Source organism: Leuresthes tenuis, unplaced genomic scaffold (assembly GCF_036924035.1).
Source record: "Leuresthes tenuis unplaced genomic scaffold, fLeuTen1.0.hap1 SCAF_19, whole genome shotgun sequence".
In the NCBI taxonomy this organism is placed as follows: domain Eukaryota; kingdom Metazoa; phylum Chordata; class Actinopteri; order Atheriniformes; family Atherinopsidae; genus Leuresthes; species Leuresthes tenuis.
Window position 1 is genome coordinate 31,208,148 of NW_027325373.1, and position 19,892 is coordinate 31,228,039.

The following is a 19,892-nucleotide window of genomic DNA, read 5'->3' on the forward strand; positions in this document are numbered from 1 at the left end:
ATAAACCATTTTTAAATGTACAAACTGTTTCGTCGACGATAAAACTCGTTTTTATTTTATTTGTTTTCTTTCTAAACACTTTTGATGACTCTTATTTCTTCTATTTGACCTAAGATTCTATTTTAAGCTGCTTCCACGGAGAAATTAATATATTTTACTGTATTTCAAATACATTTACAATGTCAGTAGTATATTTCCAACGTCCTAACAAAATGCTAAAGTCACAGTTTTCACACACACTCTTTTTTTAATACATCAAAAGAAAATGTACTTTAAGTTAAAGTTATCTGCAGTTACTAAAGTGTGTTTATTTAAAATGTTTTGTTAAATATATTTTTACATGTTTTAAAATAGTAGTCTCAGAATTATTATTGTGACAGCATTGAAAGCAATTTTAAAAATATATGTATTTTGATTTCCCTAAAGTTTTGGTAAATTTTAGATGACATTTCAGTGTAGTTTTAAACTTTTTACACTTCTATGTCAACATGTAAAGTAATAATAAAGTATTTTGCTAAACTACTATTAAGTCCTGATCTTTGTTCATAGAAATGTGCTTAAATTATGATTGAGTATACTTTTTATTTATAAAACATTGGCATATTGTCGTAATATTACTGTATATATTAATTTTGCTAAATATATTTAGGATACAACGTAAGTGAGCTTTCTCTTACTGATCAAGCATGTAAATTAGTACAGACACAAAAGTACAATAAATGCTCTTTAAATTCTGCTTTTCTACAATTTAAATATACTGAGCAAAACTAATTGTTCCAAATTGGTAAACTTTAAGTCATTAGCACACTTTAAGTTTACTGAGGAATATTTTTCTTCAAGCACTCAAAAAAGCCAAATGTATCCATAAAAATCCATAGCTCTGATTGTGCTCTGTATTAACTGACACTTTACGGCAGAAGACTGTGCACTTATTTTGAAAACACTAAACCGGAAGTGGCTTTATTGTTCTGGAAAGAGGAAAACAGCCATTGGGAAACGTCAGCTCGTACTACTTAGTTATTTCTACACTTAACTTTCTTGACAAATACTCGGTATTTCGGTCGAGTCGGTGTTGGCTGGAACACTTTACGGTTTTCCTGAAGGGGACGAACGTTAGAGGTTGCCATGGCGTCGACGCTAGAGATGACGGAGATGTACGACAACGCTCTGCTGGGGATCCTGCAGCACGTTGGGAACATTCAGGACTTCCTACAGGTTTACTTTGGGTTTTTGTACCGCAAGACGGACTTTTATCGCCTCCTTTCAGGTCCAAACGACAAGATGGGCTTCCCTCCAGGTGTGGCCGAAAAGATGGTGGCAAAGGTGGAGTGTGTCCTCATTACTAACGGTCGTAAAGAGCCACTGAAGTTATTCCACCTTAAAATGTACATATTTTAAACTCCGTTAGATGTGAAAAAGAAAGTCATTAAGCCACAAAAAAACCCCAACATAATTAGATTCTTTTCAGGTGTTAAAATGAGGTAAAAACGACCTAAGATAAGCAACAACACATTATGTGTCACACTGCGTTATTATTAGCTACATCTCAGACTCTACAGGCCTCAGTTAACATGTTAAATGTTAAAGTTCATGAATGTACAATTAGAACAAGACTAAACAAACATGTTTTTTGGAAGGGTTGCAGCAGAAAGCCTCTTCTCTCTAAAAAGAACATGGCAGCACAGTTTAGGTTTGCAAAGCTGCATCTGAACAAACCACAAGACTTCTGGATCAATGTCCTTTGGACAGACCAGACCAAAGTGGAGATGTTTGCTCATAATGCACAGCAGCACGTTTGGAGAAAACGAAACACAGCATATCAGCATATCAACACCTCATACCAGCTGTCAAGCACGGTGGGGGGGGGGCTGCTAATTTGGGCTTGTTCTGCAGCCACAGGACCTGGGCACCTTGCAGTCATTGAGTCCACCATGAACTCCTCTGGATACCAAAGTATTCTAGAGTCAAATGTGAGGCCATCTGTCCGACAGCTAAAGCTGGGCTGAAACTGGCTCATCAACAGGACAATGATCCCAAACACAGCAGCAGATCTACAGCAGAATGTCTGAAAAAGAAAAGAATCAAGATGTTGCAATGGTCCAGTCAAAGTCCAGACCTCAGTCTGACTGAAATGCTGTGGTGGGACCTTAAGAGAGCTGTGCATGAACCAATGCTGCAAACCTCAATGAGCTGAAGCAATGTTAGAAAGAAGAGAGGGACAGAATTCCTCCACAACCATGTGAGAGACATCGTACAGAAAACCATTTCTTCAACTTATTGCTGCTAAAGGTGCTTCTACAAGCTGTTGGATCATGGGGTTCACTTAGTTTTCGTCCAATAAATAATAATCTAGTTGTAATATCTCATGTGGTGTTGTTCATCTGAGGTTGTTTAAATGAGGTAATCATTTTAACATCTGCTGAGGACCAGATTATTTAAAAAAAATCCTGACGTCTAAAACTTCAAGATAAACAGAAAGTGTACCCCCCCCCTAACAAAAAAAACAAAACTGTGAAAACCTCCAGAAAAGCCTTGATTTTTGCAGTGAGGAGGGCAACTTGTTGCATCTTTGCATATAAACATATTGTTTTTATGTTATGAAAACACAACAATTCTAATTTATTTGTTAGTTTTTTATATAATGTCACCTTTTTGCCAAACAGATACCCTTAAAATGACACCAAAACCCAAAAGAAACTGATTATTTGTCTATTTCTTTTATTGGGAAACTAAACCTAAATCTAAAATCCTTAATAGAAATGGCCATGAAGCTATTTTCTGATATTTAAAAGCAGACTTATTGAAAGGATAAATATAGGAAAATATGGTTTAGCTTCATGTTGGAGCCGGCAGATCCTGTCCTAAAGTGCACCAGTTTTCATGCTAACCGGACACCGCCACAGCAGCTGATGATCTGGGATGGTCTTCTGTTTTCCCTCAGACGTTTAAGCTGTTTGAGAATCTGGCGGAGCACGAGAGGGAGCGAGCGCTCGGCGAGCTGCAGAAGAGAGAGGAAAGTAAACGTGTTCCCGCAGCGGTCCAAGAGCTGGAGGTCGCCTCCGAGCCCTGCGAGGAGAAGGAGCAGAGCAGTGCCGAGGCAGCGCAGGTGGAAAGCGTTCCCTCTGATTCAGGGGATGTTTCCACTGCTGAGGTCTCAGATGTGTCAGCCAGCGGCGGAGGTGGAGGCAGTCCTCCAGCTGAAGGAGATCAGGCAGCATCAGCAGAGGAGTGAGTAACCATCAGTTTGTCCATCAAAACTCACATTTTTGTTGCTAAATTAAATCTGATCTGCTTTTCAGGTCTCATTACCCATGATTAAGCCTTAATAACTGTGGAACTTTCTAAAAGACAACGCCACTGAGTTTTAAGTCACTAACCAAAGATTTAGATGAGATTCTTTCAGGGTCTCTATTAGCAAGATGTTCCATCCCCGTGCTGGTCCATGGTGAGAAGATAAGGAGGCACTCTGAGCAGTTTCACTTTCTTTTATGATGTTCTTTTCAATTAGAAGTTTAAAACAGAAAGGCGCCGCATCTTCAGGGAGAGCCGAGACCAAAGCAACAAACAAAAGATCCCAAACTGTAGATTAAAGGCACGACTGATTAAACTGTGAAGAAAGGAAAATTCAATTAACTTCAACATCAACGGGTACAGTCAACAAAAATGGCTTAACCAAGAAGTCTGTGACCAACACAAAGACGGGGTGGAAGTGGCAGCCAGGAGGGGCCGGATCTGGGAAATATGGGATGCAGAAACACTTAACAACAATGAAGTGGACCGATAAGCAGCTTTTAGCCTCAGCTGCGTTTTTAAGTGCAGAAACATTCTGCTGTCTCCATAATGCAGTTAGAATCGTACGTTTTTAGCCTCATCGCCATGGTTACTGTCAGCCACAGCTTCTCCTGCTTCCTGTTTGGAAGTGACAACATGCTTGTAGTGGTTGAAAACACAGAACGAGTCACTGAACGACACAATCAGTTTCTTCAGTCCAGCGTTGAACTGGACCAAGTTATTAAAACAGTCGGATGAAAAATGGTTGCTTCTCATACACAGTTTTTAGCTAACTCTGCTGGAACATTACCCTCAAATATAGTTTATCCACTGGGCTCTGATATCCTCTGAGGCTGCTAGTAGATGGAAGATGCATGCTCCTTGGTACAGCTGACAGCAGAACATTTCCACCAGAAGCTGGCCTCATCTGTCCAGCAGGGTGGTTGAGTCAACTTAAGGAGTGACGTACTTTTAAAATGAAAATCAGAACGACTCCTTAAATTAGGAACTTTCAAATAAAGGGCAGCTAAAAAAAAATCCAGGGTTGTGACCTCAGACACCCTAATATATGCTCCGGGAACAGCAAGAAGGGGTTTTCTTATGATATGTCACCTTTAAAGCAGCACTTAGAGAGGTTTATGAGCCTTAAAACGATGTGTCTCTGACTCGTTTTGACTATTCTGGGGCTTAAAACTGTAGTTCACAGCTTTAGCTCCCAGCCCTGCCCTGTTCCAGTTTGCTTTACAGTTGCTTGACATGTTTATTGGCTGTTTGATGCTTCTCTGGTGCCTCTTCAACATGACAACAAATCCTGGTGCATATATTGATGTCTGAAGAGCAAAAGGAAAAAAGCCAAATTCTCTGGTGTTACTTTAGAATAAGTTAAAAGTAGATGTTGAGTGATTGAGAACATGATACAGAACATTATTCAGTCACTGTGTGAGATGATAAAGCAGAAACTATTGAACATGTTGGTTATTAAATGTTTTCGTGCTTCAGGAGTCGGAACAAGTTTCAGGCCGATTCCGACAGTTACAACGGGGCGGTGAGGGAAAACTACACTTGGTCTCAGGACTACACGGACGTGGAGCTCCGGGTGATCGTCCCCAAGATGGTGATGAAGGGCAGACAGGTGAGCGGGTTCCATTGGACCACCTGATGCAGCAGCAGCGCCGTCAGTTTGCTGACCGCTGGTGTGTTGTTGTGTTCGCTGGCCGTCCTCAGGTCAGTGTGACTCTGCAGACCAGCAGACTGCGAGTGTGCGTGAGGGACGGCGACGGCGAGAAAACGCTGATGGAGGGAGAGTTCACTCACAAGATCAACACGGAAAACTCTCTGTGGAGTCTGGAACCAGGAAGCTGTGTGGTCGTACGTATGCAGTCATCGTCTTGTTTTGTTCATGACCCCTAAGATGTCGGGGGGCATTGAGGGGTTTTTCTGTTGGGAAACGTTACAACGCAACTCACCTAGATGTTTTTTAATCTGCAGCTCTCGCTCAACAAGACCTCGGAGGTGTGGTGGAACGCAGTACTGAAAGGTGAAAAGGAGATCGATGTCAACCAAATTAACCGCGAGCGCTCAATGGCAACGGTGGACGAGGAAGAGCACGCCGTCCTGGACAGACTCACATTCGACTACCACCAGAAGCTGCAGGGAAAACCTCAGAGTCACGAAATGGTGAGAAACCGACTTGGAGTGAACGCTTTCAGGCGTCTGAATGAGTCGATTTCCGTGTAGATCAGGTGGTCGGTGCCGCTTACTGCTCGTAATTCTGGTTGGTGATGTTGGTGTGGACTCAGTCATCCAGGCCATGGTGATCGGAGGAGATTGAATAAGACCAACTGGACTTCTTCTTCATGGCTCTTTAAGAGGAGGGGCCATAGAACCCAACTTTCTCTGGTGTTGCATTTAACTCCTGCAGCTTCATATGATGGAAACTTGAACAACATAAACATCCTGATAATAAGATATTCATTTATTTAAATATTGTCACTCAGTGGCTCCCAACAAGGGTTTTTAAAAGTGCATTAAATATATCCCGATAAATGTCCACCGAACTGTCATGAATGTAAAATATCTTATAAAGTACTATGACTTTATAGTGTACTCTGATCTTTATTTTGTTAGTTAAATGTACCTATTTTATACTTTGTTGGCCTTTATAACGTGGTGTAAATCAGTTTATTCTGTTTACCTAAGTCAGATATAATTTATGGTTAGCTGATATGCGTTAGTGATAGACAGTAAGAACCCAACGTATTTCATGTTTTATCTCTTCAGCTTCAGCATTTTCATGGTTCAGACCTGCAAGAAATTCCAAAATAAGCTGTGAAAGTAAAGCTTTCACTACTTTGAGGTGTTTACATTCCTTCTTACAACACTTTCAATGTTATGGCATTGATGATAGCAACTGATAATGAGTTTCAGGTGCTAAGTTTCTCCCATTCTTCCTTCAAACATGTTTACTGGTTGTTTCAAAGTTCTGTCAGGCTAATCCAGAACCTTCTTCTTCCTTTTCTTTCCTGTAAATGTCTTTTTAGTGTCATTATTGGGGCCGTAGCTGCGTCTTTTCTCAGTTCTGTTGAGGATTGTTTGCATGAACTGTAATTATCTAACATACCTGTCTCCATGTGTCTCTGTAGAAAGTGCACGAGATGCTGAAGAAGGGCTGGGACGCAGAGGGTTCGCCTTTCAGGGGACAGCAGTTTGACCCGTCCTTGTTTGACATCCCACCGAGCGCGGTGCAGTTCTGAGACGAAGCTGGCATTCAGCCTGATGTGAACTGACTTTAGGTTATTTAGCGAACGCACTGCAGGAGGGTTAACGTGCACCTGCTGAGCTGAAAGCAGCGTAAGTTCTGTTGTGTGGATTAAGAAGGAGGAAGATACTGACGAGGGATGAATGAACTGTTTCTTCACCGGTTTGATCTTCATTTAATAATTCTGCAGTGCCTATGTGTTTATTATTGTTTCATTGTATTTTGTAAACCACATCCCCTCACTGTCCAGCATACATCAGTCTGTCAATTGCAAAATTTATAGTTAAATTCAGACCAAAAATTCTGGAAAAGCCAGAACGGAATGTCCAAATGTCCAAAGGTCAAGACAAATGGCTGCTGCAGAAAAAGAAGAACAGCTATGGGTTGATGAGACATAAATATTAAAAACATGATGAAGATGCTTCTGCTTGCTTTTGTCATGTTACGCTCCATCTTTTCTTCTTCTGTCAAGAGTAAAAAGCTTCATTTGATGTCAGTTTTGAACCTGATTTACTTTTAGCGACATGTTTAAAACATGGCTTAAAGCTCCAACCTGTTACTGCACTTATCTGTCACGGTGACGGACATTTCAGCGAGGAGAAGGGCTGATGTGACGATCTACTGCTGGTTTACTGACTCCCAAACAAACCTCAAACAATAGTTGAATAAAAACATGTTAAAAATAAATAAAATGAGTGACCTTTTTAAATCTGAACTCCTTCCACCTGAAGACCGCTGGCAACTTTTTTCCAGAGTGAATAAATCGCTGTCTTTATTGGGACTGAAAATAAGCATATGAATGACTGAATATAACAGTCTTTAATAATATCTTCTAGTTTCAGCTGTAGTGATTACTGGGCTAAGCTTGACCCAAATGAAGGGAAAAAAATGCAGCAGTCATTTTGGCTTAAAAGTGTTCTCAACCAATTTTCACATTTTGGACACTGAGCAGGGGGCCAGACGATGATCTGGCCCTGTGAAGGACAGCATTTCCCAGTTTCTGGTTAATTTACACACGCATACAAAACAGCCCACAGATTAAAAGCATGTAGCCCTCCAATCCACAGCCTCATGAGTGAAAAGCCTTTATTTTAACTCATGCACGTACTTTAACCAGCACACCAGTCATCTAATGTCACTTTGAGGGATCGAGTGTAATTTTGATGCTACTGAAGAATCAAGGAGTTAGGAAAACAGGTCATTTTTCCATGGAACAACATTGCCATCTAGTGGTTATAACTGAGTATAGATGGATAATCATTGTTGGAAGTACCAAAAGTTATTGTCCTACACGACATCTTCAAGGAAGGGGATCAAGTGTTTTCTTTCTGTATTCCTTTGGGTTTATCCCTAAAAATGACCACCAATTATTAGAATTTTCCATTTGCTGGCCTCTTAAATCACAGATTCTTTCTTCACAATCTGGTTAATTCATTATCTATTCTATAATCTTAGTGCTGGTAAATACAAAGTTTCCAAGATCTAAGACATAAATCTGGCAGGGGAATAAACAAGGACCTCTGTTTTCTCTTTATTAATTTGGACAAAGTTATTCACCATCCAACATTTAAAAGAGTCTGAGCACCTATGAAAGATATGCAGCTTAGAAACATCTCAGAGCTTAAAAGAGATAGAAAATTAAATGTCATCTGCACAGACGTGACAGGAAATGTCCTTAAAAGAGCTCAAAATGTGCTGAAGAGGGAGAAGAAATATCAGAAACAATAAAGACCCCAAAGTGGAAGACAGCTGTAACACAATGATAAATGATAAAAAGGTTGTGGAAACTCTCTGTCCCATTTTTTCTTCTGTTAAATCTTCTGTCAGGATCTTTGGGGTAAATTCCCAGTCAGCCTTCACTTTGGATGTCAAATCCCTGGCTTGTGTGTCTTGCTTTGAGCTGGAAATGGTTATCTATTGTTCAGAACACTGCTGTGAAGCTTTTAACTAAGTCCTCACATGTCCTACTGTCCACTTTAAGACCCTGGTGACTTTTAGAGCTCAGCATCGAACACATCAGAGAACATCTCCATCCATACATCCCCAGCAGGTCCCTGAGGTCATGTGATCAGGGTATGAGATCTGTAAAAGTTAAAAATCTGCTAAAAACTCACCTTTTTAAACTTGGTTTTGGTTCATTTTTGTTTTTATGTTTCAGCATTTTGCTTTGAAGCACTTTGTGATGTTCATCTTGAAAGCTATACATGTAAAATCTTATTTAATTTACTTAAAATACCATTTAATATCCTCTTGTAATCTCCTCACAGCTTCAGCATGAAATCTGGCATTAATAAATATGTGTTTGACCTGATCAATGATTCTCAGACAAAGTTAAGTGTTGAAAAAAGATCCATATCTATTTGGAAAAAAAACTTTATCATACAAAACTGTAATTTATTGGTTATTTGGGGCATCTGAACACTTGAATTAGAGCACAGGTGGGTGTAAATATTTTTAATTTAATTTAAAGAACAAATTTCATCATAAGGGGTCTTTTGACCTTTTGACCTCAGCGCCTCCAAATCCGAGACTATGGTTCTCAGCCGGAAGAGGGTGGAATGCTCTCTCCGGGTCGGGAATGAGATCCTTCCCCAATTGGAGGAGTTCAAGTATCTCGGGGTCTTGTTCACGAGTGAGGGACGAATGGAGCGGGAGATTGACGGGCGGATCGGTGCGGCGTCTGCAGTGTTGCGGGCTCTGCACCGACCCGTCGCTGTGAAGAAGGAGCTGAGCCAGAAGGCGAAGCTCTCTATTTACTGGTCAATCTACGTTCCCGAAATGGGCTTCCTCCGCAGGGTGTCTGGGCTCTCCCTTAGAGATAAGGTGAGAAGCTCAGTCATCCGGGAGGGGCTCGGAGAAGAACCGCTGCTCCTCCGTATTGAGAGGAGTCAGATGAGGTGGCTCGGGCATCTGGTTAGGATGCCCCCTGGACGCCTCCCTGGGGAGGTGTTCCGGGCACGTCCCACTGGGAGGAGACCCCGGGGAAGACCCAGGACACGTTGGAGAGACTATGTCTTCTCGGGGTCCCCCCGGAAGAGCTGGAGGAAGTGGCCGGGGACAGGGACGTCTGGGTTTCTCTGCTCAAGCTGCTGCCCCCGCGACCCGACCCCCGGATAAGCGGCAGATGATGGATGGATGGAACAAATTTATTTTCTTAAAAGTTGCCAATTCTGGTTCCACTCTTTACGACAACCAACATTTTCTCCCGATGAAGACAGCTGACCGTGACTTTTTTACACCGCCTTCTGCTAAACTGTATTTTCATTGTGAAATATCTCACATTTTCATTGCGATTCAGTGAAAAAAAATAAAAATAAATCATGATTCACAGAGGATTAATTAGAATTTTTCTCGATTCATTGCCAAAATTTGGTCATGTTTTTATTTTTGCCGTAAAGAAAAAAGAAGAAATTTAGCAGAGAAGTAAAGTAAAGTATTTATCGAGAACATGTCCTAGTTCTGATCTAACAATTCCCTATATTCACAGTTACTGTATAAGGTATTTATGAGATTGGAGAGCTTTTACCACAGTAATGCAACTATTTCTTAGGTATCTTTTAAGGACAAACCTTGTTTCTTTATTGTGTTAAACTCACTTGTACACAGAAAAAGCACCTGGAATCAAGTATTATGGGAATTATAGGTAAGAGTTCAGTAATCTGATTGGTTTGATCATATGTCTGTCACAGGAAAACCTGATGCTGCATTCAATAACAACTGGGACTTTAGAAGTTCAGACTGAGAAATCCAAGAAAACACCATCTTAAGTTGATTAGATATACTCCATTATCTCTTCACTTATATTTTAACTAAAAAGTTAAATATTAAAGCTTTCTTTCATTATTGATTTAATAAGGCATAAAAGTACTTTATGCCTCATTCAAATAAAAAAAATTCTTCAGTTTAATCAACTACATAATTGTTTGTTCTTTATAACAAAGCAGCAAAGCAAAGCTAAGGTTGCTGTGATTTCTTTACCCACTTTGTGAAACAAAGATGATAAATTACATGATTATGAGTCCCAATTTCCAAATTCCAAGGTACATCAAATCCTGCATGTCTTCTCTGAGTTGAAAGCCAATTAGACCTATGAGGAACAGCTGTGATACCTGCATGATGAACTTTTTAAAACTTGCCTGTTGCATTTTCGTGTTTAAACTGAAGCAATGGGAGCTGTTTGGGTCCAGATAATTTGTGGTCTGAGAATATGGTTAACCAGAGGTTTGTGTTTTATTGTTCTTTATATAAATATATATATTTCCCTTGTATAATTTTTTTGGTTGTAATGGGTTTTATGGTAATCTGATGTGCCAGGGTGAGGTTGTATATGTTGTTCCATTAAGTAGCAGAAACATGAAACTTTAATGCATTATCTGTCCATAGGCTGGTGTTTGCCAGTTGTTGGAACAAATGGAAGACCTTATGTGCTGCAGAGGGATCAAAATGGTCAGTAAATCATAGCATCAACTCTTTTGAGCTCCTTTCTGACAACAACTCCTTGGTTTCCTTACAGACTGGTCATCCAATGATGTTTCTCCCAAGACAAACCTTGGCCTTCTTAAGTCGATGGATTCCATGTTGGTGAAAAATGTTGAAGAAGGTGAGCAAGTTCGGTGACCAACTGAACACTTGTCCTGGCCTCTTACAGCAGAATAATTTAATACTTAGAAATTATATGTAACGGTTTCATTCAAAGCAGCTCTTCATATTTACATAAAAAAAATTAAAATAAAATTTCTGTGGTGTGGGGACAGCTTCATTTGGTGTTTGAAGCAGCTCCTGACAAATCCTTGTTCTTGTTCTCAGTTATTACAACAATGTGGATAACTTGGTTAACCTAACAAAGTTCCAGGTCAAAGTAGTGGTACTTTGCAATTAGAGTGTATTGAAATGGTCTTGTATGCTTGTTTCTTTCAGTGCAACTGGAAACAAAAGAAGTGGAAGCTAAGGCGTCAAATGTCAACGCAAGATTGAATAACCTCACGACGGCACTGACAGAGGGCTCCAGCGGCAACCAGACTGTCATGGCGGATGCGTCCAGCGGCAACCAGACTGTCATGGCGGATGCGTAAGATGCATTTTATTTACTTGGAATAAAACCAACTTTTAATTTCTGCCGTCTCTGATTCTTGAGTACTGCAATATTGCCCTGGTCAGTGTCACTACTGATGACATGACCCTTTGGGCTCCTGTGCGCTCAACAGTTTCACCTTGGGCCCATGTTCCAGTCAAGGAGCATGTTGTAGTATTCTGCATATCCACTGAAGGATACACGGACCTCTACAGGCTGAACAACAGCTGCCCATGGGTATCTGGTTAAACTCCTTGGCCCTGTTGTCAGACCATGTACTGGTGCAGTGGGTCCTGTGTTGCTCCTAGAGCATGACAATGCTCTGGCCTTGTGGCAGACAATTCCTTGAGGAATTTATACCACTGAATGGGCCCCACACTTTTCTGACCTAAATCCAATAGAAAACCTCTAGGACATGTCTTGGTTAATCTGACACAGTTTGGTTGCGTCTGACTGTCCAGAAGTTCAGTGATGCCCTTTGCCAGATTTGGGAAAACTCCCTTCAGGGCACCATCTCATTCCATTAGGAGCATGTTGTAATGCATACAATCACGTGGGGGCCACTTTATACCATTTTGAGTTGCTACAATGACCTTTTTGCCTTTTTCACATGATAGGGGTGTCTTTGAATTCATTCTGTGCATTGATCATTTCGATCAATTGTGGTGTCCTTTCATCCTTCAGACATTGCCCGGATATCCAGTATGATTTTATTTTTTTCCACTGAGGTCTGTTTTCAAAGTGTTTCATTGTTTGAGCAGTGTATATTACTTGATAGCCTAACACTGGTCAGCCACAACATTAAGACCACCTGACTAAAATGGCAAAGATCCCTGCAAGAGCTCCAATTCTTTAACTGAGGGAATGATTCATCTTGCGCAATGCTACGGCTGCTATTTGGGTATACTTTGCGCTCCAAGTGGCCACGAATCTTTTGGGGCCGCTCATTTTCAGATACTTTGACCAAAAGTGACCGATTTTGAACACTTAGTGCAATATCCGACTTTCGAATTGCGCCGAACAGGGAGTTTCCACCTGAGGAAAGGTGCTTAAGTGCGGGTGAGGTTTCCAGCACAAGGGGACCTGGAGCCTGGTTCTTTTCCAAAGTACCATTATGCTCCAGGGGGCTCGGACGGGAGTTTGTACCCGAGGAGGGGTGCTTAAGTGCATGTGAGGTTTCCAGGACAGTGAGCCTGGTTCTTTTTTAAAATCTCATTTGACTCCATGGCTGTCAAATTTTGCACACTTAATAAGGACCTTTGTCGCAATGACCCTTAAAAATTTGGGCCCATTTGAATGAAGCTTTGATGAAAAATTTATCCACAGCGTCAACTGAAGCCTCCCATACTAAATGCACACCATTTTAGACCTAATTTTTGTTTAATTTTAAGACAAAACAAATGTCTTTTTTGGCCTTGTTCTTCCATTTTTAACCCAATTTACACCCAAGTCGGACGCAGTGTCAATTGAGGACTCCCATACAATATACTAAAGAGAAAAATGCCCGAAAATCGGCCGCCAGCAACCGCCCTCATCCACAGCCTCAACTGACCTCCGAGAGTCGGATTCGAATTTTGTACAATCCAATTTGGCGCCCTTTTCCCCCAAGAAAAGTGTCCCAAATTCGACTGGCTTGCCTGGTCCAATTTCCCTCGAGAAAAGTGCTCGAAAATCGGCTGTCTGGCTGCCAGTAACCCCTATCCACCACCATAACTGATCTCCGGGAGCCAAGCCCCGACCTGGTCAAATTCCCCCAGAGAAAAGTGCACAAAAATCGTCCGTCTGGCCGCCAGCAGCCGCCCTCAACCGACCTCCAGGACCCATGCTCCAACTTGGCACATTTTTGCCCCAAGAAAAGTGTCAGAAATTAGACCTCGAGCCGGCAGCACCCACCCATGAGCCCCCTCTGGTCAGCCATCCACTGGTTCTCCAAACCTCCAGGAACCATGCCCACCAGCCGGCCCTGTGCACCCACACTTAAGCACCCCTCCTCGGACTGAACCATCCATCCGCACCCACCGGAACTCTACGTCCCTGGTATGGATTCATTTTAGCGGATGGTCCAATTTGACTCACTTTTCGTATGGCACAGGTGCGTGAAAGTGAATACTCGCTCAACTTAAAGGCCACCTGGTGTTGATGAAAAGTAAAGGTGGCCCAAAGTGCAAATGGGTCTCCAGTTCTCTAGGCTTCTGAGGCAAAATGTGTTTGGCGGCATGAAAAAAAAAAGGAAAAAACATATTAGCAGCACACTATCATAAGCTGCGGTGCTCAAAGCCTGGGGAAAAAAGTAGTGGCTTATTATCTGGAACTTACGGTCATTTCTACATGGTGGAACCGAAATGTATGAAAATTACTTGGAATCAATTTCATTTAGGATATCACACTGAAGAGCAGAGGGGGAACTCAATAAAAAGATGAGACTTTGTTCCAGACAATATGGAGGGAGCATTCATGCAAACAATCCTGAATGGAAGTGACAAAAGATGCAGTTACAGCTCCAATGATGATAAAAAGAAATCTACATCATCTTTTCCAGGAAGATTTCTTAACAACAATGTAAAACCACATTCTGCAGACATTACAAAGGCGTAGCTGAGGAAGAAGAGAGTTCTGGACTGGCCTGAGAGAACTTTGAAACAAGTAAATATGTCTGAAGGAAGAATGGGACAAACTTGGCACCTGATACTCATTATCAGTTGGTATCATCAATACCAAAACATTAAAAGTGTTGTAAGAAGGAATGTAAACACCTCAAAGTGGTGAAAGCTTTACTTTCAAAGCTTTTTTGTAATTTCTTGCAGGTGTGAACCATCAAAATGCTAAAGAGACAAAACATTAAATATGTTGGGTTCTTACTGTCTATCGCGTATATCACTCTCAGCTGACCGTAAATTAAAGCTGAGTGTATCATATTTGATACATGAAGTTTTGAGACCCTTTACAATCATCAGTGTGATAATTTTTTCCTGAAAAATGTCATGTAAATAATCAGACACATGCAGTACACAGATAATCCACTAGGGATCAGTAATTCATGCATCAGTGGGTCATCAACAGAAAATTCGAAAAATGGCCGCCATCTCTCAGTGATCACGTGATGGTTAAAGAATATTTTTGCCAATTTTGAAATTGTTAAGGTGAGAAAAATTTCCAAATTGTTACTGAAACTTCAATAGGAACATTTAATGGATTGATGTACTGTAAAACTACTTGATATTTCACAACTTAATTTACAGTAAAACCAGTATCAAATTTGATACATCAGATATAACAAGTAATTTATCTGTCAATAATTTTATTATATTTCATATGCATTTCATTCATTATGCATTCAATAAAGCAACATAGTCTTTTTTTATTTTATGTGAACTAATTAAAGGTATAACTGACATAATTAGATTTATTTAGAGTAGAAATTGAGATATTTCTTATGTATATTATATTATGTAACTGCTGTATCATACAGACTAATAACACGTTGACTGTTGCCATGGCTCTCTTGCTAATAATTGTCTGTTCATTGAATTCTACTAAAAATGAACAAGTCTAAGAAGAACTCCACAATAAATTTTGTGTGTGTGTGTATGCCTTTAAATGGCAAAACAACTTTGTTGAAGATGGTGCAATCTGTTGGTTTCCTTAGCTAGGATATTATTTTTTTAATTGGCTCTATATGAATTAATTGGATTATGATTACAATGAATTTAATTCCAATTGGCTTGAAATGGATTATATTACTTAAGTGCCTTGAGATGACAATTGTTTTAAACTGGCGCTATATAAATAAAATTTAATTGAATTGAAGATATGTTGAATATGATTATGGACGGCAATTCAAATGACATTGAGCAGTTAGAGGAAAGTGATGATGAAGAATGGACACCTACTGCAATATGTACTGAAGACATTTCAGGCAATTCACGTTATGCAAGTCATAGTACTCCCGCCGTTCACCTGCTTTACGCTGAATCTCTTCACTTTGATCTTCAGATTCTGGGCGAAAGACATCCTTGAGTAACCTGCACACGAGAACACATGGAGCCTGCCGTGGCTGTGGCGGACCACATACCCCCCTGGATGGCCCCTGAATCCACAACAGACAACCGCTCCTCCACATTGTACCACAATTGGGGTCCCAAGGACTGCACCGCACCGCACCAGTCGACCAGACCAAAACTACATGTCCAAACGCTGGATAAAGCACAGCCCAACAAGGCCCCATCCACCATCTTATCATTAAAAACTTGATGATAGGCAGGGTGTGATGCACTGGGAGACCCTGCATGGAAGTCCCGAAGGAGAGCAAGATGGAGGGGAAACGCAGAGACCTCTGTCCGAGCTCCAACGGAGGCGGACCACACAGAAGAGACCTAGGCATAGGACATCCAGAGACAACAAGATCCTTCTACAGGTTCACCAACAGAGTTTGTTACGACTTTTTGGAAAAGGCCCTCGATGCCAAATTTGATTTGGACCCAAGGAAAAAACCAAGACCAAGGAAAGGCCAGGGTTCCGAGCCCAGAATAGGTCCAATATGCTATACGCCCGAGCAGCTCCGTATCCGGTCGATAGATAAACAGCCAGATTGCCCTGATCCGCATCAGTTCTAAGTCAGCTGCTTGCCGCCAGCCAAGCCAACCCGCCGGGGCGTCGCAGCTTGGGAGATTTGCGAGTGGGGCCCGCCACGTGTCCAGAGTCGCAGACCGTCGTACCCGATCCCCTCCACCGGCCCGCCTTCCACACAGCGTCGGACGCCATCCCGCGAAACTCCACCCCACTTGACGCACGAGGCACCGCAGACAAGAGCCCTGTGAGGCCGGCCGAACACCACGCTTCGAGCGGTGGAGAAAGTAGGGCGACTGCTCCCCCAGCCTCTGCGCGAACCCAGCCCCGCTTCGCACCCCAGCCCTTAGAGCAAATCCTTATCTCGAAGTTATCTGATTTGCCGACTTCCCTTACCCCTTTCACCTTGAAGACATGCTGCGGATATGGATACGGCTTACGCACCCTTCACAAAAAAAATAGAACTTTCCCTGGGGCTCCCGCCATCTCCTCCGGGTTTGTTTGCGTTACTGCACTGGACGTCTCGTGGCGCCTATCTCTGCATTCCAGGTTTGGGGATCTGAAACCGACTCCCTTTCGATCGGCCGTAGGCCATCGTCCCGCACTTCTGAGCGGCGTTCACTCATCCCTTAGGACCAACTGATACCATCTTCAACTGCTATTCACATGGAACCCTCCTTCGTTCTACTACCACCAAGATCTGAAACCTATGCCCCTTCGAAGATTTTAAGCTTCTGTTGGCACCTCTCTCACAAGAGCAGGAAAGGACTAAATCAAGTGTGGAAGACCACTATTATCTCCAGAAGGAGGAGAATTAGATCCCCCCTGCAAAAGGCCAACATCTAGTGTGCCCCCTGATGTGAGAATTTTCCCATTTTCCAACATGGGAAACCCGGCAAACACTGCACAGGCAATCATTTCACCCATGTCTATTTCGTGAAATGTGATGTCCATCTTTGCCTGAACAAGGAGAGAAACTGTTTTCAGGCCTACCACAATACAAAATAAGTGATGTGGTGTACCAAAAAATAAACAAAATGGACTAAAATGGACTTGTACTTGTATAGCGCTTTTCTAGTCTAACTGACCACTCAAAGCACTTCACTACATGCCACATTCACCCCACTCACACACATTCATACAGCACGTCTTACGATACTTAACTACGTGCTTTTTTCTAATCATTCATACCTGGGAGGCAACGTGGGGTTCAGTGTCTTGCCCAAGGACGCTTCGACATGTAGCCTGGGGAAGCTAGAGTTGACCCACCGACCTTACGATTGGTGGGCGACTGCTCTTCCTCCTGAGCTACAGCTGCCCCATCTAAATGAAAGGTTCCTTTTCCACCACGCTGGTTCCGCTGGTGGGTTTGTCATTGCTGCGTGTTAGCTTCATTTCAGCAGATACAGAATATGTATGACATTGTTTTGCAAAATGGAAAAAAATGTTCTGTTGCTTGTTTGAAATTACTTCAAGAAAAGTTTAAAGGAAACTCAAACTCAAAGTTTAATGAGTTAAAAATGTTGTGTTGTAAGTGTATTTGTTTGTTTAAGGTAAACAAACTCTGAGCTATGAATTACACATCAATACCTGATATATCAAATATGATACAAATAAAAAATCATATATGCAAATGTATATACATTTTTTTTTGGTTGTTAGAAGGTTCAACAAACACTAAAGTATTTCTACTTTATAAGATAGGGGAGACTGGGTGTGGTGGAAATTTTAGTAATGCACTGAGTCAATTATTTTCTTCTGAGGAGATAAGATGCTTTAATAATAATATCTTGCAAGAGAGAACAATACAGTATAAAATACTGAGTTGCTCTAACCACTGAGGCAAAAACACACAGTTATATTGCCCACTTATCACATCATCTCTCTTTGGGTATAGTTGATTGTTCTTCTATCTTTCCTGCCCAACCATCAGTTAAGGTTGCCCAGACACAGTCGTAAATATCAGCCTCAGCCCTGTCCCCCTTAAAGTGCAGCTATCTCATTATAACAAGCCCACCATTGTAAAGAGGAATTTCAGAAAAACAGGACAGGCTGGTCATTTGCAGGTTATACACAGTAACACTTGAGGAAAACGTGAAAGCAAAGAAGTTCTTTGAGTCATTTGAATCATTTGGTGAGATACGTGCTAAATTCTGAGAACTATTTCTTCCCCACCTGACAGGGATGATAACATTACACATGTCAGGGGGAACACTGCCCAGTGCGCGTCTGTTGAATTCATTTGCAGATTCAGGTTGGGATTCAAAGCAAACTATACAAGTATTTTGTGCTCTAGCCAACTTAAAATATGGCCGTTGTGGAATAATGTGACTAGGGAGGGGCGGACATTCTGTACGCCAAGCATAATGATCTCCCTCACTACGATATTTACCAACCACGCTCTTAGAATAACTTTCTCTCATCAGTCAATGTGTCAAACAGAGGTGATGGGTACAATTTACATTACCACGGAGTAGATATCTTGCCATCACAGGGGCAATCTCAGGCAGGTACAGCCTCTCATTAAGACTGCCATTAGAGCAGATGCCATAGGAAGTACAAGTTAAAGGATCAACTTCCCCCAGGCACTCCTGGTTGTGCATATTTCATACAAACCACACAAGAATCTGGTTTTAATTATTGTTAAAACTGTTTAAACTTTCTTTCACTTTAATGTACACATGTGGACAAAATTGTTGGTACCCCTCAGTTAAAGAAGGAAAAACCCACAATTCTCACTGAAAGCACTTGAAACCTACAAAAGTAACAAATAAAAATTCATTGAAAATTAAATAATCAAAATCAGCCATTACTTTTGAAATGTTGATTAACACAATTATTTTAAAAAAACCAAACTAATGAAATAGGGCTGCACAAAAATGATGGTACCTCTATAAAAGATTGAAAACTATTTGACCAGTGACATGATTAACTCAGGTGTGTCCTTTAATTGACATCACAGGTGTTTCCAAACTCATAATCAGTCAGTCTGCCTATTTTAAGGGAGACAAGTAATCACTCTGCTGTTTGGTGAAAAGGTATGTACCACACTGAACATGGACAACAGAAAGCGGAGGAGAGAATTGTCCCAGGACATCCGAAAAAAAATTATAGACCAACATCTTAAAAGTGCAGGCTAGTGATGGGATGATGCTACTTCAAGGAGTGTATTGACACACTACACAAACTGTGTCGGCCACTCAATAGTGACCCCTTCAGGTGTTCTGAAATCATTGCAGGTAAATGAAATGAGAAGATGGACCAGGTAAAATGCTGCAAATCCAACATGAGCCTGCGAAACATTTAATCACCAGTCCTTTATTTAAGATATAATCTCATTATTGTATAACTTCATTCGCTCAATTTGTGAGTCAAGTTGAGATGTCCTTGAGAAGAGTTCCAAACAGGCTCCAAACCTTGTTGATGTGAATGCTAAACTGAGTTGGTTTGTAAAATATAGCAAAATGGTATTAAAATTCAGAGTTCAACTTTTTATCTTATGTGTGGAAGTTCGTTAACTTAAGTGTTAAAGCATAAAAAATAAAACAAATTACATATAGCTTCATTTATGCATTTTTATTGAGGAACAACCGTTTTTGTAGGGTGTTTGCTCCAAGGCGATTTCTCCTCTTACACACCAGTTCCCCTGCCTTGGAAAAAAACTCTTTCACAGGGTACAGATGACTGTTCTATAGGTTACTTTGTACATGTTTACTTTCAATAATA

The 19,892-nt window shown here is 41.2% G+C and overlaps 1 protein-coding gene across 1 annotated transcript; it reads left to right on the forward strand.

Annotated features, from left to right (window-relative positions):
- The first annotated feature begins 953 nt into the window (after positions 1-953).
- nudcd3 (NudC domain containing 3) lies at positions 954-7,221 on the forward strand. The gene is made up of 6 exons (XM_072371578.1): positions 954-1,323; positions 2,942-3,228; positions 4,771-4,903; positions 4,996-5,139; positions 5,260-5,448; positions 6,414-7,221. The coding sequence occupies exons 1-6, from the start codon at positions 1,126-1,128 to the stop codon at positions 6,522-6,524; spliced, it is 1,062 nt and encodes a 353-aa protein (XP_072227679.1). The 5' UTR covers positions 954-1,125; the 3' UTR covers positions 6,525-7,221.
- The last annotated feature ends 12,671 nt before the right edge of the window (positions 7,222-19,892 follow it).